The sequence below is a fragment of the Apostichopus japonicus genome, chromosome 12, assembly GCF_037975245.1.
Source record: "Apostichopus japonicus isolate 1M-3 chromosome 12, ASM3797524v1, whole genome shotgun sequence".
In the NCBI taxonomy this organism is placed as follows: Eukaryota; Metazoa; Echinodermata; class Holothuroidea; order Aspidochirotida; family Stichopodidae; genus Apostichopus; species Apostichopus japonicus.
In genome coordinates, this window is record NC_092572.1 from 6,968,256 (window position 1) to 6,995,732 (window position 27,477).

Sequence of the window (27,477 nt, forward strand, 5' to 3'; positions counted from 1 at the left end):
CACGGATCCTGCCCAAATAGCCGGCTCTTTGCTTGAAACCCTTTTAGCTGAAAGTTGTAAAGTATTAACGTTATATAGTCGTACAGGGTATACCCATGACTCGAATAGTCATCATTCTTTACACTGTGCTCATTTGCCATTGGCTGCTTCTTCCTCATCCACCCCTTTTCACTAACTTACTTACGTACGGTACCCCTTCTTTCAACCCACCTTTCATCAAATTCACCTTCCCATTTAAGATGTCGTAGGCTACCCACAATTCAATTTCTCTATTTGACTCTCTAAAGTATAGGCTTCTCGCTTTCAAGTACTAGAACATATAGATAGACATTTTGAAGTGATATGTCCTACGTATATCCATCATATCAAAGCTTTGCGCCACCATATCAAGCTTGGCGCTCGTGACTACTAGCGGCACTATAGGCTTGCAAATTTCCATACCATGACGGTTGAGATTTTAAGGATAAAAAGATGTAAACATTTAGTAAAGTATTTACACACAAATAGACTCGCTGGCGTAAAAAAATATAGGGGCAGCCAGTCCACAGGGTGCTGAGGTACAACCAGTGAACCGAAGCATACAGGGGGCAACCATGTCCACAGGCTGCTGAGGTACACCCAGTGTATCGATACTGTGTGATCATCGTCAGGTGGTTATGGTGGTTCCCTAGAAGGGGGTCATAATGATACTTTGATCCAGCCTATATTGTCACGTAAAAGTTAACAATAATTTGTACCACAAACATAGCTTACTAAGTAAAACCTTCATCAAGATGGTAATTTCTATTTGCGAAGGTTTATTCATAACATTTACGATAAATGTTAGTATTCTATAATTAGATACATTCAAAAATAACATATTATCCGGTATAAGATATGTTTAGCTCATTAAAAAACGATTGCTGTTTTGTGATTGGTTCTAAGTTTATAATAAACCGCTTAGAGTATACATTTGCTTAAATCAGTGACTGCTCAAAGAATCCTGTTTACAGGCTCGCATTTTCATTATGATTAAATGGGGTGTACAGAACTTAATAACGAATTTAGTTACTCAGAGGCGTATAGAAGGTTAGTTCCGATTGTGCGTACTGTATAGTATTAGATACATGGAAGTGCGTGAAAGGGGTATAGCATTTTCAGACAGTGCTTGTCTTACATAGCCATTTTGAAGCACAGAAATAATTGCAGAAAAGGGGATTACTCTGAAATTGCGAAAATTTGGGAATGAATTTCCTTCATTCTCTGTTACGGCTTGCATTTTACGAATTTATTAAGGGGGTACTTAACCCCATTACTCCTACCTCAGTTCCTACTCCTCTGAGCGTGCTGTTCGAATGATATGAACTTGATACCGTGCACAATATGCCAATGAGTGTAAAGTGCAATTTCGTTTCAGGATTTTCGATCCCATATTCCGTGAACACAAGCAGATGGCGAAACTAGATGTACTTGTGATATCACCCTTACCTGGCAAAATTAGGCGTATGGGGAAACAAAGCGTCAGCTTCACTTTTTTTGGATCGACTTCTCGGGGTCCCCCGCCGTAAATCATTAATGACTATATTTTATATCTTCTTTCTTTTCTAAACTATACACGGAAAATAAAGGTATTTAACATCTTACGTCTGTCACTCTTGCAGAGTTACGTATTCTCATGATGAGCGAACAAACAAAAATAATTATAGAAAGACCTAACACAAATGCTATACATGTTATTCTGCTAGCCTGTCCCGGAATGGTCGGCAACTAGCAACAGCTTCCCGGTCGATATCACTTTCACCAGTAAATTTTGAATGCAGCACGCACTCAGAAAAAGGATTTTCACATACCATACAAGTTCGTTTATGTTCTCTAACTTGGGCAGGTAACATTTGGCATGTATATTATTGCATCTAGTTTTACTTAACATTGTACTGGCAGATGGGTTGAAAGAGCCTTGTCTTTTGTTTCTCATGATATCATTTAGACTTCCGTCCAGAAAATTGTATCCATTAAACTTTTCTAAAGTTCAGTGGCTGAAAATTAACCTTTGTTTGAAACATTGTATCTCTTTAATGCGGCCGAATGGCAGGTGTACTTATCCGCAAATAAATAACCAGCAGATTTGTAATGGCATTATCCTTCACTGCGGTTTGCTTTGGAAACGGGTCGTAGTTACAAAGTAGATCGACCCCTGTTTAGGACTGTTTAGGGTAGTAACACCTGTTTAGGGTAGTAGCATCGCCTGTTTAGGGTAGTAGCACCTCCTGTTTAGGGTAGTAGCACCTCTTGTTTGGGGTAGTAGCACCACCTGTTTAGGGTAGTAGAACCTCCTGTTTAGAGTAGTAGCAACTCCTGTTTAGGGTAGTAGCACCACCTGTTTAGGGTAGCAATGCCACCTGTGGTCCTTTTGGCGTTCTATAATAGCACCTTCCGTTTAGGGTAGTAGCTCCACTAATTTACAGTAGCATCGCCGCCTGTAGTAGTACTAGTAGCATAGTAGCATCGCCTATTTAGAGTAGTAGCGGCAGCTTTTACAGCAGCATCGTTTCTTAGGAGTAGTAGCAACTTCTGTTTAGAGTAGTAGCACCTCCTGCTTAGGGTAGTAGGACTTCGAGTTTAGGGTAGTAGCACCTACTATTTAGGGTAGCAGCACACCTGTGGTCCTTTTGGCGTTCCATACTATTGGCGTTCCATAGATCCTGACTAGGAGAGCAGCTCCTGCAATAGGAAACTGAATGGCGCATGTGATTAATACCAGTGTTAACCTTGAATACTCACTTAATCCTTCGTGAAGCCCACCAGACAACAACTAACGGCTATAGGCTAGGTGCTTCCGAGGGAAAGAGCTTAGGTCTTAGGGATTTTGTTTGTCTGTTATTCCTCCTTCATTTCTAGTCTTCTGATTACCGTCCAAACGTGCGGTTCTGTTGATTCCTTCCTTGTGAGTGTAGGACCCATATCTTCCTGTTGAACACACGAGATCTTTGCCTAACATTGACTCACAAAGTTAGGAATAGGCCTAATGTTAAGTCTAGGTTAACGTTAGTCTAGCTTAGACCGGCAAAAGCTTACTGTAGACTAATACTAGTGTAGGTCAGCTTCTGTTACTTCTGCTTCTGTTATATACTCGTTAAAAACCCCTCTCGGGTATCACAACGAGGATGTTGGTGCGCAGCGCAGCAGTGCTAATTATAATACGCAGGCAATCTTGTCTTAAACACCTCAAGACTAGGGCTCTCTTTAACGGCCAAGGATTGTGTATTCCAGTCTTTTATAGTCCTAGGATAGAAACTATACTGAAAAGCATGATGATTATGTGGAATTTGTGTTAGCCTAGGACTAGATGCTAGTCCTAATCATGTAAAGGCCAAAACTCTTAGTCTTTGGACAACGGCTATGATTTCTCGGTCTAAATACCACTGCTGTATTAGTATTAGGCTGTGGCGTTAACTTGGACCGAGCACAATGCCGCTACATTTACACAATTACAGTATCGTCGGTATGCCTAGGCCTAGTAATAATAGTAAGACCTAACCTTAGGGTCTAACTTGGATTTCACTGAGTTCTGACTTTCTTACGCTGTAACTAGGCTAGGACTAACTCAGGCCTACTAATTCTAAGGTAGGTTTCAAGATCCCAACTACTCAAAGATGACAACAGTTTGCAATAATTTTGTTCTGAAAATATTCAGACCTATGCCACAGGTTCGCTATGTTTTTTTTAATAGGCAAATGAGTTTTTTTTCACAATGGAAAACAATTTTAGTAGCCTTTAATACCTGCATCCATATGATAATGCTTTTTTTTTCAACGTGGCTATTTTTACGACCAGGAGTAACAATAATTTCCGGTTAGGCATGCGCAGTTGCTTTAACGTGGCTATTTTTACGACCAGGAGTAACAATAATTTCCGGTTCCGCATGCCAGTTGCTTTATTTACTTTACTGCGCATGCAATGAAGAAATCCCCGAGACATCAACATATTTCACAAGGTGGGCATTTCAATTGCGGTAAGATCTCGATATCGTACAGCACAGTATGTATACTGGCCTACGGTATCTAGCTCAGCGAATCTTAGGAAATATGACCAGTTCAAGTAGAAAAGAAAAATGCTAGGTGGTGTCTCATATAAATATATGTGATGCGTATATCGGAAAGTCACATCTACTGATTCCTCGTCATCAGTCTCGTTTACAGTACTGACACAACATTCATGTTTCTTTACAGTTACCATGGCTCTGCAATCTCTCAAAGGCAGCATTCTTGCCCAGCAAAGCCAGTGTTGCTTTGTTCTAGCTTGCCAGTCTCGTCGTGGTTACCGTCCAGAGAAAATGGCCCAGATAAGAAGGGACTCCCTTGAAGAAAGGAAATCACTCAGTAGAAGGGTCTACGAGAAGCTAGGATTTCATCCTCCATATCTTGACAGATCGTAAGGAATGTTTTGTAATCAACTAATTGACAAAAAAGAACTGGTTGAAGTCATTAGGCAGATGTAATAATTGTGAACGAGGGAGGGGGGAGGGACTTGAAGGTGAGAAGTTCATATTAAGTTACAGTAGCATTATTAAGACTTGCAGGGAATGGTAGTCAAAGATGGTAACAGTTCTTTTCAGCAGTATTTGGAGATGTAAAAACATATATCAGCTACAAAATAAGAACATTACAGTAGGTTTAATGGTCAGGTTGATTGAGAAACCAATCATGTGATGCATATTATCAGCTTTCTCCCTTAATTATAAAACAATACATGCATGTTTTGAAGTTGAAATAGTATTACACTACCTCACATTCATATGAATCAGTTATGTACACAATTGTTGAGTGGATTTATTTTTTTAATATATTTTTAAATATATTTTGAATATTAAAGTATCATTTTATTGAATGAACCTTCATAGATATCACCTTCACATGTGTAAGTATCTATCATTGCACACACGAAGCAGCTAAATTCCCCCATTGTCGTCGGTTTCTTTCAGAGTAACATTTGAGGACATTTACAACAAAGAAAAGAGAAAGACTGTTCCGGAGGACCACCCTCTCTACCAGAAGCGTCCTGCATACTCTTTTTCAGCGAAGTGTCGACTGCAGGAAGGTTTGAACCAAACCCTCTGGCTGACAAAGAGTGTCCTGATGAAAGATAAGGTAATGCTTTTGAATGTGTCCGGTTGGGTGGGAATAGGGGCGGGGGGGTGGTATACTGGTCAGGACAATTGGGCAGTGCCTGAGGGCCTGGAGCAAGGGGGGGGACCTTTTGTCTCCTTAGTTTCCTACAGTGGTGTTCCGTCAATGTTGACCTAATCGTCCGATTTCAAAACGTCCGAAATCGTCCGAAAACGTCTGAAAACGTCTGAAAGTGTCTGGTTCCGTCCAAGCGTCCGGTTAGAAAAAAACCCGTCATACCCAGTATTCAAAGCCAAAAGCGTCCGAAAACGTCCGATGTAAAGTTTACTAGCCCAATAGTAACAAAAGAGTGGAGTGTTTATCTAGAGCATTTGCGGTCACACGGCCGCGACCATTCCTAAGCGTGATAACAATAGCCTGTAAGGATTACAAGTTCACTGAAAAAACTCTGTGCAGAAATATTTACTCACTATCATTTACTATTTTGAGACTTACAGCTACCAAGGAAATTTTTTTAGTGTCATACGACAATTTAATATCGGTAAATACATACAGCACTTTTTGTTAACAAATATTATTAAAAGCGTGCTAAGTTCAAAGTTCGATTCCCCCGCGAGGTGGTACAGTACCGTCTCGTCCATTTTGACACGAGAGACGGACGAAGCTCTGTGCCTAAATTGAGATTTTAAAGGTTACTAGGAAAAATACTCAGGCCAGGAAAAAAGAGGTAACACGGGAAACTCGTTCCCGGGAAATTTCAGTGGCTCGCGGGAAATTTTGGTGCAGAGATAAAAAAAAATCTTCGTCACTCGCGGGAAATTTTGGAGCAGAGATAAAAAAAAAACAACAACAGACAGCACAAACATGTAGAGGGAGGAATAAAGAAAGATGGAATGGGGAAAATGAAAAGAAATAAGACGTGTCCGACAATAAAACATCATATGTGAACCATTAAATTAGCACATTAAACTCTATTATTACCGATTTACCGTCAGCCACTATATCTGCGGGTCGATATAGGCCTACGTGCACTACGTGACCTAGGCTACAAGTTCAACAAATATCGAACGTTACTTGGGCTCAGCATGTTACGGGACTTCAAAGTTATTCTGAAATTTTCGTTATTTATTTTTCCTTCAAACGAGGATTGTGAAGGTTCCCATGTACAAAATCTTACCCTTATGCATTTCACCTCACTTTGTTATAATAATTATAACGATTTAATAAATTTTGAGCCAAAACCGCAGGGAGTATATCCAGTTTAAATCCATCTTCGCAAGGGACTGTATATTATTATAGCGTAGGGTACTGGTACACACTGCTTGCGGTATTTCAGAGTTGATGCTGTAATGAAATGGATTCGTTTATTAATGCGGGGGGTCCCACGATGTCATTTATAGTTATATTTCGCCACTTTTTTCATTTTTAAGATTTTTTGTACGAAAGATTGATATTGTACGTATTGAAAGTTTATTTTCTGGAGTAAACAACAGCCGATTAACGATATGAATAAATCTGTACTATTCTTATGTATGTAGTTTATAATCCCGTATTTACGTAGCCCCTATGTTACATTCTTATTGTCTGAAGTTCCAAACACGTGGTGACTTGTTGATAGTTAAAAACTTTTCATTGTGAACTTTTGAACTTGAAGGGGTTGCAGGTGCGCGCACAAAGTATTGACTACCCTGGAAATCTAGGTCATGTCCCGGTTTCTGCTCACAAGCCTGACACCTGTTAATTTGCATTCTTTTCTGACCTAACAAGGAGTTGTTAAAACCCTGGCAAACTGCCAAGAAAACGTGCAACACTATATTAACCCGTGTCGCAAGAGAGGAGGGGTGGCCCAAGCAGTCTCCCAGGTACCTTGCTTAGCGCGTGTGAGCTCAACCTTTGCTGCAATGTGCTTTACCCTGGATTCATGGAAGTAAAAGTATGTGCGCGAGATTTTACGCCCTGTTGTTTGTTTCTCAACATGTTCAAATTTTGCGAATAACATTTCCTCATCGTCAAAAAACAGACTTCGATAGCCATTGAAGAAAAAAAAAGGAAAATAGCCGGACGATTGAACGGTGAGAAAAAATACACCGTAGCGGTAAAAAGTTCGTAATATTTGCATATTACTAGTACTTTCAGATGTTTCCGACAGTGTTACATTTCGTGGCGCCTTGTGTGTCTGGTAATGGGGTACGTTCGGCGTTATCAATAAAAAGCTTAGCAACTTTGAAGGAGCTACGGGGGTGACATCATTGAAATTATTTAAAAAAAGGTTCAATACGTGTTACATATTAAACATTAAACATTTTCGGTTGTGTCGGCAGGAGGAGGTAAACAATACAGTAACGATGCTGTAGTGTATTTATATTCGTTATCCAGTCTGGGATTTATTGGATTACTTCATGTGTACCGTTGTTTTGAAAATGTTTTGAGCCTAGGTAAAACGATATTTTTGTTGAACGGAAGCAACTCAGAACCAGGATAAGATATAGTGGGAATGGTTGATTGTCGCCCAACACCGATGGGCATTATCATCAATATGTCGTTATTTCTCTTATTTCTTGTGACTGTTCCCCACTCCTTCTGCTTGAATTTTTGTTTCAAAAGGTTAGTAAATAGTTGTTGTACATTGCATGCTTTTGTCAAAACATGACGTTACTTCAATATATTTCTTCGCAGTTATTTTGTGTTCAAACTTGTATCACCTTTGACTTTGTTTGTAGCAGAAATACTACCCTGTACTGAAAGTTTATTCCGTCCGGATTATCGGACGGTTTCAGACGTTTTGCGGGCTGATAATAGAACTGCCTCTAAAATCGCTTTTGAATAGAAACATAGTTTAGCTTTAAGCGTCCGGATTATCGGACACATGACGCTTTTCTGAAATGAAAGGGTTCTTGCCTCTGTAATCCTTACTGTTTTGTTACTTTGAGTCGGGCTAAAAACGTCCGGATTATCGGACAGAATCGGACATATCACCATTGTAACTTCTATTGTAACAAACTGAGAAGATCGATTTAATCTGGTGTGAAAAAGTAGGCAGTAAACCGCAGGTTCCGTCCGGATTAAAAGTGAATATTGTTGGAGTAAAATGTACAAAAGCGTCCGACCGTCCGGAGGTGTCAGAAAACGTCCTAAAGTGTCCTAAAGTGTCTGGAAACGTCTGAAAACGTCGCGTCCGGACGGTCGTGTCAACCTCGACGGAACACCACTTGTATTCAAAACTGACATGTAATACACTCGTGTACAAGTTTTGTACTATTATTGTGGGTTTTTTCAATTAGTTAGCTAAATATCTGCACTTCTTCTTAGGTGGAGGGTCTAGGACCCTGTCAATGTTTTATTACTGGGTTTCTGGCTGGTGGACTGGTGCGCTGATTGTCTTTGCTCGAGAGCCAAGGTCACTGTCAGCCTGTCCGTGAGATGTTTGCAAGATGCTTTTCTATGTGTTTAACTATGTCCAGTTCATTTATAGTTGAAAGTGAAAGCGACAAAAGTTCTTCATTTAAAGTGGTCAGTATTGCCTCTAAATATACTAGAAAATCTAAAATGGTCAGCGCTATTCTGATGTTGTTAAAAATACCTTTACATTCATTCCATAAAAGTATCTAGAGGCAGTGAATACTTTGGTCGATCATGCAGTAATTGTAGACACTTGATAGCCTTCTCACATCGTCTTGTAGATGCCCAAATCTGTGTCGGAGACCGTATCAAATCTATCCATCCCAAACATGGAGCAGAGAGTCACCGAAGCCGTTAGACACTGCCGACAGTTTGATACAGAAGAGAAGGTCATCAAAAGGGAAAGATATATGTATGTTAATCTTGGATTCATTTTTATTTATGACATTGATTTGGTCATACTTTTAGTTTCTTCCGATCTCTGTATTCTTTAAGACATTAAAGATTTAGAAATAGAGTAATAGACTTAGAAATGTTGAGGCCAACAAGGAACCAATGCTTGCAACAATGCTCCTTTTCTAGTTTCAAATTTTTGGTCAAATCATACCTTACAAAATTGAAAATATCACACCATCTTTCAGATGAATAATTTGGCCGTAATATAACAACTCTTGTGATGCTATAGAGATGGCACCAACTGAAATGAAAAACATGGCTGTTGTTTCTATACTTCAATATTTGTGATATTTCACTTCACTCACATGATACTGTGTGTCAACAACACCCATCTCTTTCGCACTCCTGTTCCCCATCCTGGTACTTCTCACTTCCCTTCCAGCTGCCATGCCCCTTTCTTTCACCATTCCTTTCCAGTTATCTTTCCCGTTTACCTCCAGCTCCCTCCTTGTTCCTCTTTCCCACCTCATAACCTTCCCTGTCCCTTCCCATTACTTTCCCCATTCTCATTCCAACTGCCCTTCCCCTTCATATTACCCATCCTTCTCCCACTCCACTCCTATCAGCTCTTCTGATAACTCATGATTATTCATCTCAACATGACTATTCATCTCCATATGATTATTCATCTCCACATGATTATTTATCTCACATGACTATTCATCTCCACATGATTATTCATCTCAAGATTATTCATCTCCATATGACTATTCATCTTTACATGATTATTCATCTCCACATGACTATTCATCTCCACATGATTATTCATCTCACATGACTATTCATCTTTACAGTTATACTCAGATTCAGTACCTCCAACGGCTGAGTCAATTACTGGGACCAGAGCTGAGTCTAAATCAATCAATCACAGAAAATCACTATGTGGAGTCTTCTTGGGATAGAGGTCAGTTAAAGGTCAAAATGTCATAGGTCACTCCTAGCCAGAGTCGATTGGTACTTGTTATGCATCTGTCCTAACTCCCTATCAAATCCAACATATTTTGAATTGACTAAATCAATGCAACGAAATGTGCAAAGTGAATGTGCGTGTGTATGTGTGTGATGGCTTGGCTTGTACAAGATGAGTCATTTAGTGATGTTAATTTTGTAGTTAGTGTGTGGATTGACCTCGGTGAATAAAAGAAACATTTATGTTGTGAAAGTCACAGGTCATTGAAAGTTAAAGTATGACTTAAGTTGAGACAGGCACAAATATCTTAGCTGTAGAAAACATTATTAGGAGTCATATTGTCTTGTTTATTGGACTATAAAATACGACGACTAAAATAATCTGCGTAAAGTCATCCTTGAAACAGAGGTCAGTGTCAGGAAACCTTGTCAACAGAATGACTGCAAAGATTATATAAATCCACCTAAAGTGCGTCTTAAATCATCAAATTTAGCTTACCTGTTTATCATCTGGTTCCTTAATTATCAAAGCTATAGAGTTTCATCTAAAATGGTGCCATAGCACCTATTCGTTCGAGAAGTTTAAGAAGGAGTATTTTCAAATATTCCCACTATTTTTTCCCCGGCTTTTATTATTTATATTTGCTCCTTGTTTCTATTTCTATAGAGGGTGATCATATTCAAGTTGTAGGAGCACCAAAGGGTATCCTGGTATCCTCCAGGCACCCTCTCTCAGCTGCAGCTTCCACGGAAGAGATTGAAGCTACCAGAGGGGTGGAGATACCAACCTTTGAACCGCTAGCACCGACCCTAGATTTACAGGAAACTCATATATACCAACCTTACCATAATTTCCCAGGTGAGAACAGAAATCGTACGGATTCACGCCTTTGACTAAGAATGAGCAAAATTTACTGGAAGAGAGTAAAGACAATTGAAGAAAGATATTTTCTTTCTCTGTTCACAGTTTTGTTTTATAAGATCCCAGTCGGTTTACTATCGTTTATTTCACTTATAAGACCAATCTACTGTAGGACATCTGACATTTATCTCACTGCCCATGAATATTCAACTGCCAGTTTCATAGTTCTTTTGGCAAGAATCGCAAAATCAAGATTGGTCGCCTGATATGCTAATCGATAATTCATCCAGGATAGTTGATGATTTGATGAATATATATTTCACATATATATTATGCAGGCCATTGCTGGCATGTTGTGTATGTGAATACACCAGGCTTAATAGAATTTTGAAGATCTTTCTTTTTTTTAACTCTCAATGTACTTGCATGTTACTAAGTTATACTGTTAGACCTGACAGGGATTGAGGGTCGATCAGAATGCCAAGTTATGAAGAGGTTGACAGCTAAAAACTATCCCTTTTGTAAACTTGATCAGGACCACAGTCTAACAGTCCTGTTGATAGAGTTTACTAGTACCATAAGTGTGTGTAATCAGTAAAAAATGTTCTACAGGACAGAATATGATTGAGCAATATCGTGTTGGCTGTTTGGTGTCACATTTCATCTCTTTCACTTTCCTTTCTGTCTGGTAGGTCTAAACATCCCCCCCTCCTTTCCAATCCCTCTCATGTCCCTTTCCAATCCCCTCATGTCCCCTTTTCCAATCACTCTATCATGTCCCTATTTCAAATCCCCATCTCATGTCCCCCATTTCAAATCCTTTCCCCTTTCTAGATCAAAGCAACGTGCAAGTTTCTAATATCAAACAAATCCTTTTCTTCTTAACTCAGTAAATATCTTTCTTTCCTTCTTCTGCAGGATACTTTGAGCCCCATCCGTTTCCGCATGCTCACACTAGAGTAATCTCCAGCTACATGAGATGGCCCATCAAGCATAGTGTAAGCAAAGCTGTCATGTACACCTTTGCGGACGGCTTCAGCAGGGCTAAACAGATCTATGGGGTAGGTTGTTCATGCACCCTAATTATATCAAGATTCACATTGCATAAATCATCAGCATGTTCTTGGTACAGGTAATGTGTTTTAAGTTGAAAGAAGTATTCATCCTTATTTTCAGAGTCGCCACAAAATATGACAGAGTTCATGATGCAAAAGGAGTAATTATTGCAAAATAGCAAAGAGTAATAAATAATAATATTTATAATTATTTAATATTTAAAGTAATAATAATACAGTGTATTTAAATACTGCCAAATAAGAAACAAGAAGTAGCAGCTCTAGGCGCTTACCAAAAGCAAGTCAATTGCAAATCAAATGAACAAGTAAAGAAATGAGTCCTTAGGTAAATCTTAAACATAGAAATTTCAGTGCAAAATCTAATATGGTGTGCTAGCTGGTTCCACAGAATGAATTTTCCCCTTGACAATTATATGCCATTGATCAGCTTTGTTTGTGTAAGTTTTTACCATCCGGTTGACTGGTTGAAATTAAAAGTAATGTTGACAAAAACTATTTTTTTTACTTTATGGACAGTAAGTAGCCTCATGCATCTCAGTATTGAGTTTATATGTTATAGTATGGTCAAGAAAAGGTCTTGACAAGAGGAAGGGTGGTGGGGAGGGGTAAATTAGGGACCCAGGGAAGCATAAGCAAAGTGATTTAATACTTTAAAAAGGTGAACTGGTGGCGCAATTTTCTCTGGGAACCACCCTTGCTCTTGTTGTAACTGTTAAAGATTCATTCTGTATGATACCAAAAGGCTTATTCCATTGTTTCTTCTTACAATACAGAAGGACTACAATTCAACCTTAAAGACGCCGGTGGTCACCCAGGGAATAGATACGGACGGGGTCAACTTCGGTTTCGTTACCGTCCAGATCAACACCCTGGACATGGATTCGAAGGACGGCGTGAGGAACATGATTTGGGTGGACGGGGAGAACCCCTTATATGAAGATATGTACCCGCAGGACATCAAAATAATCAAAAAGAAGGGTATGAAGAAAAACAAACGGCAAGTAGTAGAACTCATCAAGAAGAGAGACCCCAACCTCGGTTGCCAGAACCTGGACGTGTCAGTCTTCCAGAAGTTTTTAGCATTCATGTCTAATAAATGAGCAAAAACTGACAGCAGAGGTGTCTGAGAGACGGAAATCTTTGGCGTTTCTGATTGGCTACGGATATTAGAGGCGCGGAGAAAACGATGAGGACTTTTACGATAAGAAGAGGAACGCATAGAGATCACAGCTGGATTTCTCTTCCTGATAACAAATAACAAGACAAATATGCCGAGAGGGAGAGACTCTTCAAGCGTGTGATTGCATCAGAATCCTGAATCTAAAGTCTGCCCAGTGAGTGTAAATTCATACTAGATTGGATCAAACACAGCAAGCTCTCTTAACCAAATGTCTATGGTTATGGCAAACCTGATCTAAGATGGCGCTAAAAGAGTTGGGGTCCAGAGCCGACCACTGAACGTAGAAATCAAAGGTGACCTGGAATCAAAGTTGCATTCTGTGCTGCTTGTCAATTAGTGCTGTGCAAGATGCAATGCTATCGTGTGTGATACACCAGATCCAAGTCAAACACAGGGCCCTGAGTTTAAAAAACATAGTGCCGAATCAAACATTAGGTCTTAATGCAAACTTTGGTTGAACGAGAGCTTAAAACGTAAAGGTGAACTCTTGTTTTGTATATCCATGCATGCTGTGTATTTTGCAATACTGTTGTGTGTGTTAGATTTGATTCAAGATGAACACAGGGCCACCAAGTTCCAACACCAAGTTCCAACACCGAGATCCAAATCAAACGTCGCCGATTGTAACTGATTATGGACAAACTGATATGGACTGAGTTTAAAACTCTGTAAAATGTCCCCCAGTCAAAATGCCCCCCACCCCCACTCGGCAAGCACCAGTATGGGTACAAAGAAATAACGAAGGCATGTGCATAAGTTCAGACAACTACAATAGGAGTACTGACTCAAGTTGGGATATGCTTATCTGAACTTTGACCTGATACCATAGAGGTGACCATGTTTTAGATGTAGAAAGTTGCCAGTGCTATCTTGTGATAAAATAGCCTACATCTGTATTCAGTTCTTGATATTTTATCGGTCTGATAATGTTTTGTATTGCTGTTGTAATGCCTGGAATTTTGGTGGAGTGAAAAAATTGATATGACTGATAGAGAGAACAAATTATAAATATTCCTATCTGTAAAAGAACTTTTTACCCACTTTAGAAGTTCCCAAGGCTTTAATACATTTCAATAATGAAACAAAAAAATACCACAAGTGTTTGCTTTATCTCTTGCTGTATCTCGGTTTATCATGAGCGTAGACAATGGGATTTTGTTACAATTATTGTGATTTTATGTGCAGAGGTGGAGGGTAGGGTGATGTGTTATCATGTTTGTGTTTGCAGATGGTTGGGGAGGAGGAGGGGTGGGAGAGCCGTTTCTCTGTTAGAGACATGCACATGGTTCAAATGCTACGAATGAGTGGTATCCAATCCCTAGAACTGCCCCCTCCCCACCCCCTCCACTGACGATGGAGGTGGGTGCTTCCACTTCCTCCACAATGGTCTCTATCAATATGGTTCTATTTAATTTTTATTTAATATTCTATTTTATTAATATACTCAAATAGGGTTTTGTTTGTACTAATGGAGCCTAGTAGGCTAATTATTTCTTGCGCAGCCTGTCCTAGAGGTTCTTACCACATCGCCGCCTCGACGTCATGTAATACCCGTACAACTGGATGTTTATACGGTGGAGTATCTAAAATCGTTGAAGATCCTTGTATTTGTCCAATGCTATTCTTTGGAGAGGAAAACGGACGACATTGCATTTATAGTAATAATAACGACATTGCATTTATAGTAATAATAAAACGTTCAGTCGAGTGTAACAAAAAACTGATGTTGGGGGTGGGGGGGGGGGGGAGCAGTGGGACATGTGACTTTGATTTTAAAGAGGAACCTCAAAAACACTCCTCGACATGTCTGGCAAAATCGATTCTTTGTGATCATTCGGGACCAAAAATTTGTTAGTAGTTTCTCCATCAAAATAGCGTTTAATTGGTACAAAACTTGCCGCGGCGGCTTATACGAGCCAGCGATAATTCAGATTAGATCGAAGCCAAATAGCAAAGACTATAAAAGAACGATGCTTATCTTCAAGAATAACGCCTCGGTAAGCTGTTGGGGGGGGGGGGGGTGTAACCATCCCCTCTGTAAAGAGCCAGATGGTCTTAATCCGAAATGTTAAAGATTCTTTTAATTTGTTACAATGATATTTCATTTCTTTCTCACTAAATTCTGTTAACCGCTACAACTTACTTCGCAGTTATTTCCCATCCAACCTGCTGCACATCTGCATCCAAACAGATTTGCAGCAATATTGATGCCGACAACAATGTCTGCTTTACCTCATTACAAAGACCTTTGTCATGTTATACCAACATTTGCTAGACACTGCTGTTAAATATAAGTGCTTTATCCAACATATCTAGTTTATGTCCGCGTTAGGATAATCTATACCGAACCCTTTATATTAGTACATGGTTTCTTTTGCTACCCTATGTGCAAACCAGGTTTTTATTTATTTACTTAAGGTAAGGTAAATATGTCTACCATAGGCGGTATCGAACCTATGTTCAAACCAATGTATTTGACTAGTTTTTGTTCAAGTATAAAATAAGCACATGATAGTGATGTTCAACTACATTTGAAATTGCACAGCAGAATAGCCAGTCTTTAGTTTTAAGTCTTACAGAAATCGTTGTATAGGCTAATGTTCCACTAACACATCTTTGTTAACATGCTTTCTTTTAACACGAGTGTCCTTTTAGTACTGACATTGATAGCCACCCGTTTGTGTTTAAAACGTCTGTTTACTATACCGATTCCCAACCACCTTGTATTCCTTACATGACCTATCCGGAAGTTGCCTGTCATTAAATTTGGTGTTCTCAAAATAAATATGATATTAATCAGAAAAAGTAGGGGAAATTACCTTCAAGTTTTCGAAATGAACGATTGCGTAAAAACACACATAATAGATTACGATTCATTCTACTTTTTGCTTGATTTTATCCTTTATGATCATATGCAGTTAGAATGTAGTTAGAAACAGGAAGCATTGCATTTATGGAATTTCTGCCATTAATTCAAATTTGACACGGTAGGCTACATTCGAATATTGAACCGCACTAATTGCTGAAGGTCTGGTACTTATATTATCTTTAAAAACTGAACACATTCTTGGAAACCGTATTGAATTTAAATTAATAATATATTGCACCACTTAAAACGAAATCCCAGAGGAGGAATTCAGTAGCATTGTACATATACAGTGGAGAACGGAAGGGTTTCTTCGATGGTCCATTTGTGACGGATTAGCAGATAAATGAAAATGTTGTTATGATTGTGTTGCTAATGGATTGCATTGCTTCCTCAACAGTGATATATGTCAATTCCCCCGACATTTTGTTTTCTTTATTCAAATGTGTTGGAGATTCTTACTTAAGTAGGACAAAGGTCGGATCATTTTTTAGTCGCTCATTCGCTTCAATTGCTGGTTAATTCTGTTTATGGTCACAAGGATGCGTGGCAGGGCATATGATATTATACAGGTGCGTATCCAGGGGGGACGTTGGGGGCGCGCGCCCCCCGGGTAAGAAAAAGAGGACAGAAAAAAAAAGAGAAGAAAAAAGGAAAAAAAAGGGGGAAAAAGAGGAGGAGGAGAGGAAGGAAGGGAAAAGAAAAATAAGAAAGAGAGAAAAAGGAGGGAGTAAAAGAAAAACGCGAAGACACCGGGAAGAGAAAGAGGAACAGTGACATCATTACAGCGCTGAAGGGTAGCCAGTGACGGATCAAATTTCGTAAAAGTGTGACTCTCCCTACCCCTTACACCGACAACTCCATTTTTTGACGTTTCCATTTTCCTCTCTCACTAATGATCTATATATATACTATATATGGTCTATCATAACGCGTGTGTAGAATTGTGCTCTGAAACCAACTGTGGCTGGTCTCGAACTCGACCGTTTCGTCGGGGAACATGACGCATTTTGGGATGGGGGCGACCGCCCGCCCCCCCCCCATTCAGCATTTTTTTAAATGATATCGCTAAGTAATTTCAAAATAGAAAGTGCTTAGAGGCAACTTACAAGGTCTGGGAAGTGTCATTTCCAGCGATCTGGGAGGCATTTTCGGCCAAAATTTTCTTGTACGCTTCGCGCCAACCTATAGTGGCGCTACGCTTAGATAATTTGCCTACAGGATTCGCCCCTCCCTTGGCAAATTCCTCGCTACGCGCCTGTTCGAATTTGTAATGCAAACAGCAGATATCACATCATATCAGTGAGCATGAAAATGGCGTTCCAGGATGAAAAGCCTCAAAACTGTCCGACTTGCCTGAAAAAATAACCAAAAGTTTTCGAGCGCTTCGCGCGCGTTCAACGTGTTCATGTCAATATCATATAAGCAAGCATCAGTTATTACATCGCATGCCATCATGTACCGTACGGTCCGTTAAAATTGCGCAGTATACCGCGGGATGCTAATGTAAACAACGACATGTCTCATGTAGATGTATAAAAAACATGGAGGTCCAATTATGTCAAAACTCTCTTTTACATTAGTAATGGCGAATTAGGGGCTGCACCCCCGCCGCGCAGTGGCGGAGCGTCCATACGGTGTTGGTGTAATATGGCGATGACACCTTATTCTTCGTTTATCTGCAAATTAGCCAGGCCCGGAAAGGGTCATTTCCGGCGATCTAGGGAGTATCTTTACTAAAAATTTTCTGTACGCTACGCGCCAACCAGTGGTGGCGCTCCGCTTAGATAGTGTCGAAAGCGCCCCTACAGACCATTCTCGCCACTCCTGACCAATACCCCTAGCTCCGCCACTGCCGCCGCGCCTCATACGCCTATGTGTGTAGTGTTCGCTTTTGCTATTTTTTCATTTCCTTCAACCAAGTTTTATAATAGCCGTAATAAGAGGTTGCAATATTTGTACACCAATAAATTAACTGTGTCTGTTTAGAAAATTTCTGACCAACATTCTGCATCACACTTCCCTCTACTCGTGCAATTTTGACCGGTCTGTTAGGGGTTGAGGGGAAGTTTTTCTATATTGGGTTGTCCATAGATGAAATTTTGTACAACATTATGGGTATGTTTTGAAGTGAGTTTATTCACGAGAAATGTGAATTTTCAAATTCTGAACAAATATGGGGCTTAAAACCTTGAAAAGTGGGGCTGACGGGTATTGTGGGCCGCGACGTAGAATCACCTACAAAAGCAAAGACCCACAGGAGATGCGATCAGGTCGAACATGATGTGTGCCGGGTTGACAATCTTCAAAAAGGTTATGGATGGAAAAAAAAAACTATTAGGAAATACTTGGTTCTCAGGCAAAAAGTGTACATCTGGTTGGTCATTTCAAGCCCGAGAAGTGCCGTTTCCGGTGATCTTGGGGGGTTTCAAAACAAGAAATTTTCTTGTACGCTGCGCGCCAACTGATGGTGGCGCTCCGCTTAGATAGTAATTCGCGCCCCCCGGGTTTGAAAACCCTGGATACGCGCCTGTTATAGGCCTATTCTTTGTCAGTAAATTGGGTATTACCGTTGGAGCAACTAAAGCAAAATTGTATAAGCTTTCTTATGGCAATATACAGAATTCAATGATTTAAATGATGATTTTTTTTTCTACCCGGTCTACCAGACCTTTTTATTTTTATTTTAGTATGATTATGATATAGGCCTACCACCCTTCCTCCGCCTTGAACTTAGTAACTATTTATTAATTATTAGTAATTATAAATAGATGAGTAAAGCTCCAAGTTTATTGGTACTCGCATCGAATGGTTAGCAGAGCTTACCTTGATTTGAAATATTAAAATAATATGTGCGGAAGCCATCATCCTTAATCACCGGTATATCGTTTGTTAATAGTTCCTCTCCACCAAGCAATCGTTACAAACGGGACTTTCCCTCTGCTGCACTTGCAAATACAGTAACATCGTGAAAAATTAGGGTTATACACTTTGCTCTGGAAATGTATTTGGAACGCAAAAACAATATTTTAATGATTTCTAACTTAAGTGAAAATAATTTTAATTATTTTAATCATTCAAATGAACAAGAAAAAGAGAAAGAAAAAATAGTATACATCGATCAGAAATCATCATTCACATATATATCTTTGTTGTCACAGCAACTCAGCTTATCCAGAAGAGGAAACACTGTTTTAAGGCATTGAAGACTCGCCCCAAACCGCGTGCCTCCATCTGAAAATGTTAAGTTTCCGTTGCTTGCAAGTGAAGTTTTTTTTTCGTGTCGCTACAAAATGCAGACAGTAATGAAACGTGATACCTTGTTATCTTTCATCTAGACCTGAGATGTCCATTGCTGTTAGGTACACTTTGTTGTGGGTATTGAACGTAGCCGAATGTACTGACTGTACACTAGTGTCTAATTACCGACGGTAACAAGCTGTGTGTGTATATTCTCTGGGATCGATGGTGGTGTGTAACACTTCTGTTACACCTCATTCGAAACTCGGTCAGATTACCGGCATGAGACGTTTCTTTTTGCGCGAGTCTTCAATGCCTTTAATGTTTATGTCATCAGTGTAGAGATTCGTTATTTGATACCGTATTTAGCTTTGCAAAAACATCCTTTATAACGGCCATTAGACAGACGCAAATAACAATGTGGCTCATCATAAATTGACAAAATGTTAATAAAACACAAGAACATTTAAAGCGTATAAAGGTCTAACTCGTACAAGGGCGTAGGAACCGGGGGGGGGGGGGGGGCTGGGGGCGCCAGCTCCCCAGTGAAAAATGTGGAGGGGCGGAAGTATCATTCCGCCCCCCCCCCCCCCGCTTCGCAAGTCAGAAAACCCCTTTTTCATTTCCAAATGAGAAAAAAAATCTCATTTGGAGCACCAAATTGCATCTAAGGCCTGGTGAAAATACAAAATGGAGTGGGTGTTGAAGTGTGCTATATTGCACCAAATTGCATCCGAGGCTACCTGGAAATGCAAAAAATTCCAAAGGGGAGGGGGGACACCCCCTCCCCTTAGACCCCTCCCCCAGGCGGGTCATCAGTCTTCAGCCCCCCCCCCACTCAAAAGTACCTTCCTACGCCACTGAACTCGTATATCATATGTAGGCCTATACAGTATATATCGGCGGTATCAATAGCATAGGTTATCTTTATCTAACAAAAGGAGAAACTTGCGGGTTGTTTCACTATTTATTACGTTACATTCATCAGATTAAATCAAACTGACTTATAGATCTGCTTTATTATCTCCAATTATAGCACGCTATAGCTAGGAAATTTTTATGATAACGTAATCGACTTGCCACGGTCGTAAAATCGACCTCAGGCTCTACAATTAGCCTGCATAGCTTCTTTACACTATTAGGCTGTTTGTGTAAATACTGTGTGGAGATATGTTCATGTCCACAGTGTAGTAAATCATACAGCGTTTCACACAAAGACCCTCATACAAGAAAAAATGTGTGGCAGGCGTTGCAGTCATTTTACGATTAAGGCAGGTCGATGACTTAACCTCAAGAAACTTTTCCATGGCAGCGTGCGATAGTTGGGGTCTATACAGCAGACCTTTAAACCATGCATATTGTCTTTCACCCTAATGTTTTGTAGCCGAAGCACGTTCTAGACTTTCCTCACCCCACGGCCACGTCTTTTTTGATAACATTTTCATTGTGAGGCATGATGTATAGGATGGCCAGAATACTGTCACATTGATTATAGCCTATACATCAAATACATTTCCTTGCAAAGAGAATGCGGTGGACGGCCTGAAAGATATGAACTTCAAATTAAACTTCTGGGAATTACGGTCTTCAAGTATATGCTCTCCAAACTACTAGCACAGATTTATATATTGCTTTGATTTGACTTTGATACATAATATGATATGATGTATTCATGTGCGTTTGATAAAGGTGTGTGTGTTTGGTAAACGTTCTTTAAACGTGCAGGTCCGTCTCCCCTCTCCCATACCCCCCCCCTCCCCACGCCTCCCCCATCCAAAGCCACGAAATTCACCGTGGATCTTAAATACTTCCGGAATAACAATCCGTTGGCCTGAGATGGAATGACATATAGCACTGGATGGTCTATCTGTATCAAGGATTTATTTCCTTAAACGGAAATGATGAATGTAAGAGTTGCTGTGAAAGGTGAATAACAAACTATATCTAATGATGCGTTATATTGCCATCAGAATACGGTCAGGGCTGGCTATAGTGGAGGTACAACATTAACATATCTATGTATTAGTTTACACATCTGAGCAAAATACTTCTTGCTCAATACAGCATATACTATTGACAGTATATGCAGGAATTCTTATATATTGTTTGGGAAGGATTTAAACGTTGGAGGGATCGTTTTTTTGCCAATTTTATTAGAGATTTCATCATAATTATATACAGTTTGTTACATATTATTACGTACCATTCGTGACCGAACAGTTCTCAAACGACGCCAATTTCACCAACAAGAGTAAACAACTTGCCATTGAAACATTCTGTGATGCTTGCTGGCGTACTGGCATCTTATCCTCTCTAAAAATCAGGATTGTTTTACTTTTGTTTAGCAGACAAACGATCACTCGTTCACGAGGCAGCGGCAATGATTTATTTTACACTGTTGTTATGTTTCACGTGCATAACCCCAATGATAGGTGAGTTCGTTATGTGTATTATTATTATGTGATACTAACTCTAATATTGTAACAGTATACGAGTAATCAAAACCGTAAAAAGGATGGTTATTAGTGCACTTTTGACAATATATAATACTGTGGTATAACTCATGCATAGGTTAATGTTATAACGACCGCATTTTTGAAGCCCCCAATATTGGTTACAATTATAGCACGCTATAGCTAGGATTTTTTTATGATTACGTAATACACCTACCATGGTCTAAATCCACCTCGAGCTCTAAGATTAGCCTGCATAGTTTCTTAACACCGTTAGGCTCTTTGTGTAAACACTGTGTGGAAATAGGTTCATGCCTACAGTGTAGTTAAACATACAACGTTCACACAAAGACCCTCATACAAGAAAAAGCATGCGACAGGCGTTGCAGACTAATTGTTAAAAAAAGGTCATTTTACGACCAAGGCAGGTCGATTACGTAATCACAAGAAATTTTTCCATGATAGCGTGCTATAGTTGCGGTCTATACAGCAGACCTTTAACGACAGTCAGTTTTTAAACTTCATTACGAACAAATGGTACACACTATAAAGTCAGCCGAATGTTTCGCCATGTAATGAATTTGTTTTCTCTCGATATTTCGACAAACTTTCTGACATGAAAAATCAAAGTTTCAACGAATCACCACTTTTCAGATAAATCTCCAGATACTTCAAAATTTCGACATATCGTCGTTCGAAAAACATGTCGAACCTTTGCCAAAAGTGCAAAATGTCGGGAACACTTGTCAGTTTGAGATAGCTATGGTTGAACACAGGAGACGCTGGAGTAAAATATTCGACATAAACACACCATGCAGGAACTTCAACGGACACGTCAATTACACGCTACTTCGAAAATGTGCTGGAAGTTTCACGATCAAAGTTTAGACAAAGCTGGTCGAAACTTCAAATAAAATATCAACATTTCTACTGGATTATAAATGTTCGAAATTATCGAGAAAAGTAAATAGTGTAATAAATTGAGAACGAAATAGTCACAATTTCTGGGAACAGTCGATATTTGAGTTGGGAAGACCTCTAGCTCCACTATTTTCTGCCCTCTCACTTGTTGATATCTTCCTACGCCACTATAGGTTAAATATTATGATGGACATTCGGTTGCGTTGCTAAGCGACCATTCGTTGCTAGGTAATGACGAACGGCGTCGGTCTTCATGTCGTAAGGACTGTCGATTTACTAGGATGTAGGCTAGGCCTGCGGTTTGACATATCATTATGATGGCATATAAATAAAAAGATAGAGCTTAACGAAACTTCTCAAAGTTGCCAAGGTTATGTCGGCGTTGATTTACCATGAACAATTTGTGACTTTATAATGCATTATCGTTCTGTTGCGTCCATAGAGACGAGGGAAATTTACATCATAAATTCCACTCCTCGGGTATCCAGAGATGATACAGTTATTACTTGCCAGGATGTCGATGGAGACCTCACCTCCAATGACCTTATCCTATGGAGGGTAAAGTGGGGTATGGCGTGGGACATTTTTCGGTCCTCAGCGTCCGATATCGACTCCAGCAGTATTGTAGCCACTTGGGACGAATCTTCCCTGCCAAATCGTTATGGCGCTTTTTACTGCTCTGGAACTGATGAAAAGGGCAACGTAACGGCATTGAAGATGTCAAGTAACGGTATGTCTTAGTTTACTTTATTGCTATACTACAGGTTCTAGTCAAGACACGAGGGCGGCCAATGGGGTAGTGTTCATTTGTTGGTTGTTTGCGAATTATAACAGGTGGAATGTAACCATGCAGGGGCGGACTGGGTCTCAAAACCGGCCCGGGCATTTTCACCTAAGACCGGTCCAGTATTCTTTGATATGTTACTTACATAGTGATCGCCGTTCCGGGGAGGGGTCTATAAGGAGATATTTTTGAAGTTAAGGAATTCCTAGATGCAAAATGGTGCTACATTTCTCAACTTTGTAGGTTATAATAATCCTTTCAAATAGACCCAACAATAATTTTCCAGAAGCAACACTTGATTAATCTGAGAAAAGTGTTAAAAAGGTTAAACGTAAACAAATATAGACAAAAATATATGTTTGAGACTGCATGGATTTTATTTAGTTTTCAAGCATTTTGTGACAACATGCTTGAAAAATATGGGGAAAAAACCTACATAAAATCCATTAGCACGGACGGGTTGACAATAGCACGTTCTTTTGTTACGAACTAACAGACTAACTAACATGGTGGTTTCATAAGCTGATTCACACAGTTAAAAATATGTTTCTACACAGCCCGTCTGTATTCCATTAACTACTGTGAACTACTAGGCTCCCCAGCCCACCGGGCATTGCCCAAATGCCCGTGTGGCCAGTCCGCCACTGCATGTAACCAATGTAACCAATGCCTCAAGAAATAATCTAGAAGGTGTTTGGCCACCTTAATGTGTATTGGTATTCTGACACAAAACATTTTTCTCTACACGTTTTTGTGTTAAAAAATTACCTAATAATATCCTACCGTTGTAAGTGTATGGCACAGTGAAACCTAACCAACTCGGCAGTTCCATGCTTTTGTCTGCTCGATATTGGTGGGAAGCTGTCTTGTAGAAATAAGAAGTACTTCAACAGTAACCTACCTAGGTGTTTAGAGCCTAACCTCCTGCTCCCGCTGTCAACGATCACATGTGTCTTAAGCCATATCCTTTAATTATTCTTGAAGAGAAATTATCTTTTCCTTGATGTAAGTTGTCAATTGGTTTTATTCCCCTACCGTTTGTGTACGTGGATGTGTCCGTGGATCTAAAATTACAAGTGTGGAGAGAATGATTGTGTTTGTTTACCTATATCGGTGTTAAGTGCATACACAAATGTCGGGCTCGTATAAAAAATATTAACGGGCTACCAAAATGTCAAAACCAAAAGCCTGAGAGGCTACCACTTTTCAAAAAATTTTTTTCGAGGACTGCAATGTATAGTCTGCTGCTGGATAAGCCTAACCAACTTGTTAAAAATCGTGCGTCGTTGTTTGAAAAAAGCAGGAAACACTTTCAGATCGGTTACCAAATAATGGTCGATAAAATTGAGCAGCATGGAAAAATCATCAGTTCGGGGATTTCACTTTAAATTTACTTAAATGCAGCTAGTGTTTTTTATTCATAAAGTTATCTCTTGTAGCCTATATAAGTTTGCATTTACCTGCAAAGAAGTTATGTAGGTCCGTTATTTCCTTAGCTACCAATTGAAATTACATGCAATACTTAGTCGCCGTTAGACAACATTGTACCAAACATAAAGAATGGGCTGTATTTTTCTATCCTGATTTAGTAGATTCACCCGTCGGCAGAACACCTTTTTAGTATTTCCTTTTTATCACACGGGTATTGATGTCGCCTAGCTTGGCAAGCTTTTGCCCAAGATTACGTTTTGATCCAACCCTTTTTTTCCCTATGTAATAAATCATGTATTTGTATTAGAACAGAAGGCCTACAGTAGCTACTCGACCTGCGTTATCAAGCACTAATCATGTTTTTCTTGTCCAATTGTCTCAAAGGTTTAAAATAAATATATTACAAAGTTAGTAAAATGAAAAACATTAGCTCAACATCCATCTCGATAGCTCTAGTATTTTTCTGAAATATAACATTTTAGAAATGTATTTTTATTCAGATAAATAATTTGTGCAATAATTTATGTAGCCATACATTGTCAACGCATCACATCTTTGTGTTACATATTTTTTGTTGTTGATATCTTGATGTGCTGTCCATGTATAACATCCCTTAATATTACATTTCAAAATGTTGATAGCCCGGCAATAGAACAGACTATTAAGATGGGGAGTTAGGGTCAATGTGCCTCGTTTCACAATTTACCTCTTGCCTTCGTAAATCTCTCGATTAACGGGTTAAATCGACATAATGATTATCGACAATTTCTATTTGTAGCCGAGATAAACCCGTCAGCCGATACAATGACAGTTAGTATAGGTGATTACGTGCAAATTTTAATGACGTTTAATAGAGACTTTGGAGAAGCGATCTGGACGAAAGACGATGCAAACCTCACTCAGACCAACACTTTTAATTACAGAACGATTTACGTTATCGGTTCAGCCTCTAAATCAGATGCAGGGATCTATTACGCTTATTTCGAACAACATCCTAACCTGGGTGGTTTCACAAGACTCATAGTGAGGGGTAAGTAATGATGTCTCATTTAATTAACTTCTTAAGCTATTCAAGACTAGTGCCTCAACTAGCTATCTTACAGTGGCGTAGGAAGGTACTTTTGAGTGGGGGCGGGGCTGAAGACTGATGGCCGGCCTGGGGGAGGGGTCTAAAGGAATTTGGAAATTTTTGTATTTCCAGGTGGCCTCAGACGTCAATTTGGTGCAATATAGCACATTTCAACACACACTCCATTCTGTAAACTTAATTTTATATTTTCACCAAGCCTTAGATGCAATTTGGTGCAATATAGCACACTTCTACACCCACTCCATTCTGTAAACTTAATTTTGTATTTTCACCAGGCCTTAGATGCAATTTGGTGCTTCAAATGAGATTTTGTTTTCTCATTTGGAAAGGAAAAAGGGGTTTTCTGACTTGCGAAGCGGGGGGGGGGGCGGAATGATACTTCCTCCCCTCCACATTTTTCACTGGGGGGACTGGCGGCCCCCAGCCCCCCCCCCCCGTTCCTACGCCCTTGCTATCTTAAAACTGGAAATGAATGGCAGATTAAGCTAAGTAACATCTATTTTTACTGAAAAGCAAATCTAGTAGGCTACTACTACCATACATAATTTAATTGAAAAGAAACTTCACTGATAATGTGTTGCATTAATTGGGTATATAGCACTTTTCACGATCCTAGGCGAAGTTATGATTTTCTTTAAAATGCAATGCTTATACTTAGACGATGTACAGAGTCTTACCTAATCTGCTTGCAACAATCAGAGCGGAAACTGCCATTCAATTCTGAGACAAGTAAGAAACCAAATTTAAATGTTCTGGACAATAAAACAAAAAGGGTTTGAAAACTTAGCTGAGTCTGATGGGAAGTGATTATGACACTTGAAACACTATGACACTTGAAACTGCTGCGCACTTAAAAGCTGTCTTAGCAAATATTAATTTCTAAATGAATATGAAATTGTTGGATTTGTTTTGAAGGAACCGTGTATAATTTTATAGACCTGGAACTTATATTTTTGTTAATATTAGCAATGAAATATTAGTACAATAGAAGTCTGCGTAGAATGGACAGGATATACGTTTTTTACTTATATTCATGCATGTTCAGGACCGTATAATATTGTTGGACCTATCGCTCTGAAGTATGTTACCGAGGGGCTATGCGTTAAGGAAGAAAAACCACCTGCCTTGGCCTGCACTGAACGCCGAACTGAACCGAATTGGCCTGACCTGAACTTGGCCGAACCGTCCTGAACTGGGCTGAACTGAACAACATGTACTGTACGTGACTGCTCTAATCTTAACTAAACAGAACAGAATTGATCTGACCTTAACAGAACTGACCTGAATTGATGAGAAATGACCGTAACTGAATTGATGACCCAACTTACGCTGATCACTTGTGAAACTGAACTGAAAAGCACTACACTGCACCCCATATAGCACTGCACTACTCTGAACTGCACCCCATAGCACTTCACTTCACTGAACCCCATACCACTGCACTATACTGAACTACACCCCATAGCACTGCACTATACTGAACTGAACCCATAGCACTGCTCTACACTGAAATGCACCCCATAGCACTGCATTATACTGCACCGTGAACCCCATAGCACTGCACTACACTGGACTGCACCCATAGTACTGCACTATATTGAAATGCACCCCATAGCACTGCACTACATGCACTGAACCCCATAGCACTCCATTATACTTAACTGCACCCCATAGAACTGCGCTACACTGAACTGAACCCATGGCA

The 27,477-nt window shown here is 39.6% G+C and overlaps 2 protein-coding genes across 8 annotated transcripts in view; both read left to right on the forward strand.

Annotated features, from left to right (window-relative positions):
• Positions 1-2,755: 2,755 nt before the first annotated feature.
• LOC139977116 (large ribosomal subunit protein mL37-like) lies at positions 2,756-16,393 on the forward strand. The gene is made up of 8 exons (XM_071986210.1): positions 2,756-2,923; positions 4,209-4,410; positions 4,961-5,126; positions 8,786-8,916; positions 9,755-9,864; positions 10,537-10,728; positions 11,650-11,792; positions 12,581-16,393. The coding sequence occupies exons 2-8, from the start codon at positions 4,214-4,216 to the stop codon at positions 12,905-12,907; spliced, it is 1,266 nt and encodes a 421-aa protein (XP_071842311.1). The 5' UTR covers positions 2,756-2,923; positions 4,209-4,213; the 3' UTR covers positions 12,908-16,393.
• Positions 16,394-21,075: 4,682 nt separating this feature from the next.
• LOC139977117 (angiopoietin-1 receptor-like) overlaps positions 21,076-27,477 on the forward strand; it is a 38,529-nt gene continuing 32,127 nt past the window's right edge. For all 7 annotated transcript variants that reach the window (XR_011796432.1, XR_011796433.1, XM_071986211.1 and 4 more), the window contains exons 1-3: positions 21,076-21,525; positions 22,910-23,197; positions 25,461-25,712. Coding sequence is in view for 5 of the 7 variants with exons in the window: in XM_071986211.1 (XP_071842312.1) it covers positions 21,474-21,525; positions 22,910-23,197; positions 25,461-25,712 (592 nt within the window). In the remaining 2 variants the exon portion in view is untranslated. The remainder of the gene's footprint in view (positions 21,526-22,909; positions 23,198-25,460; positions 25,713-27,477) is intronic.

Coding starts and splice junctions, on each gene's coding strand:
- LOC139977116 (XM_071986210.1), top strand. CDS start 4,214: ATGGCTCTGCAATCTCTCAAAGGCAGCATTCTTGCCCAGCAAAGCCAG. Junction 4,411..4,960: donor CCTCCATATCTTGACAGATC/GTAAGGAATGTT, acceptor GGTTTCTTTCAG/AGTAACATTTGAGGACATTT. Junction 9,865..10,536: donor GGAGTCTTCTTGGGATAGAG/GTCAGTTAAAGG, acceptor CTATTTCTATAG/AGGGTGATCATATTCAAGTT.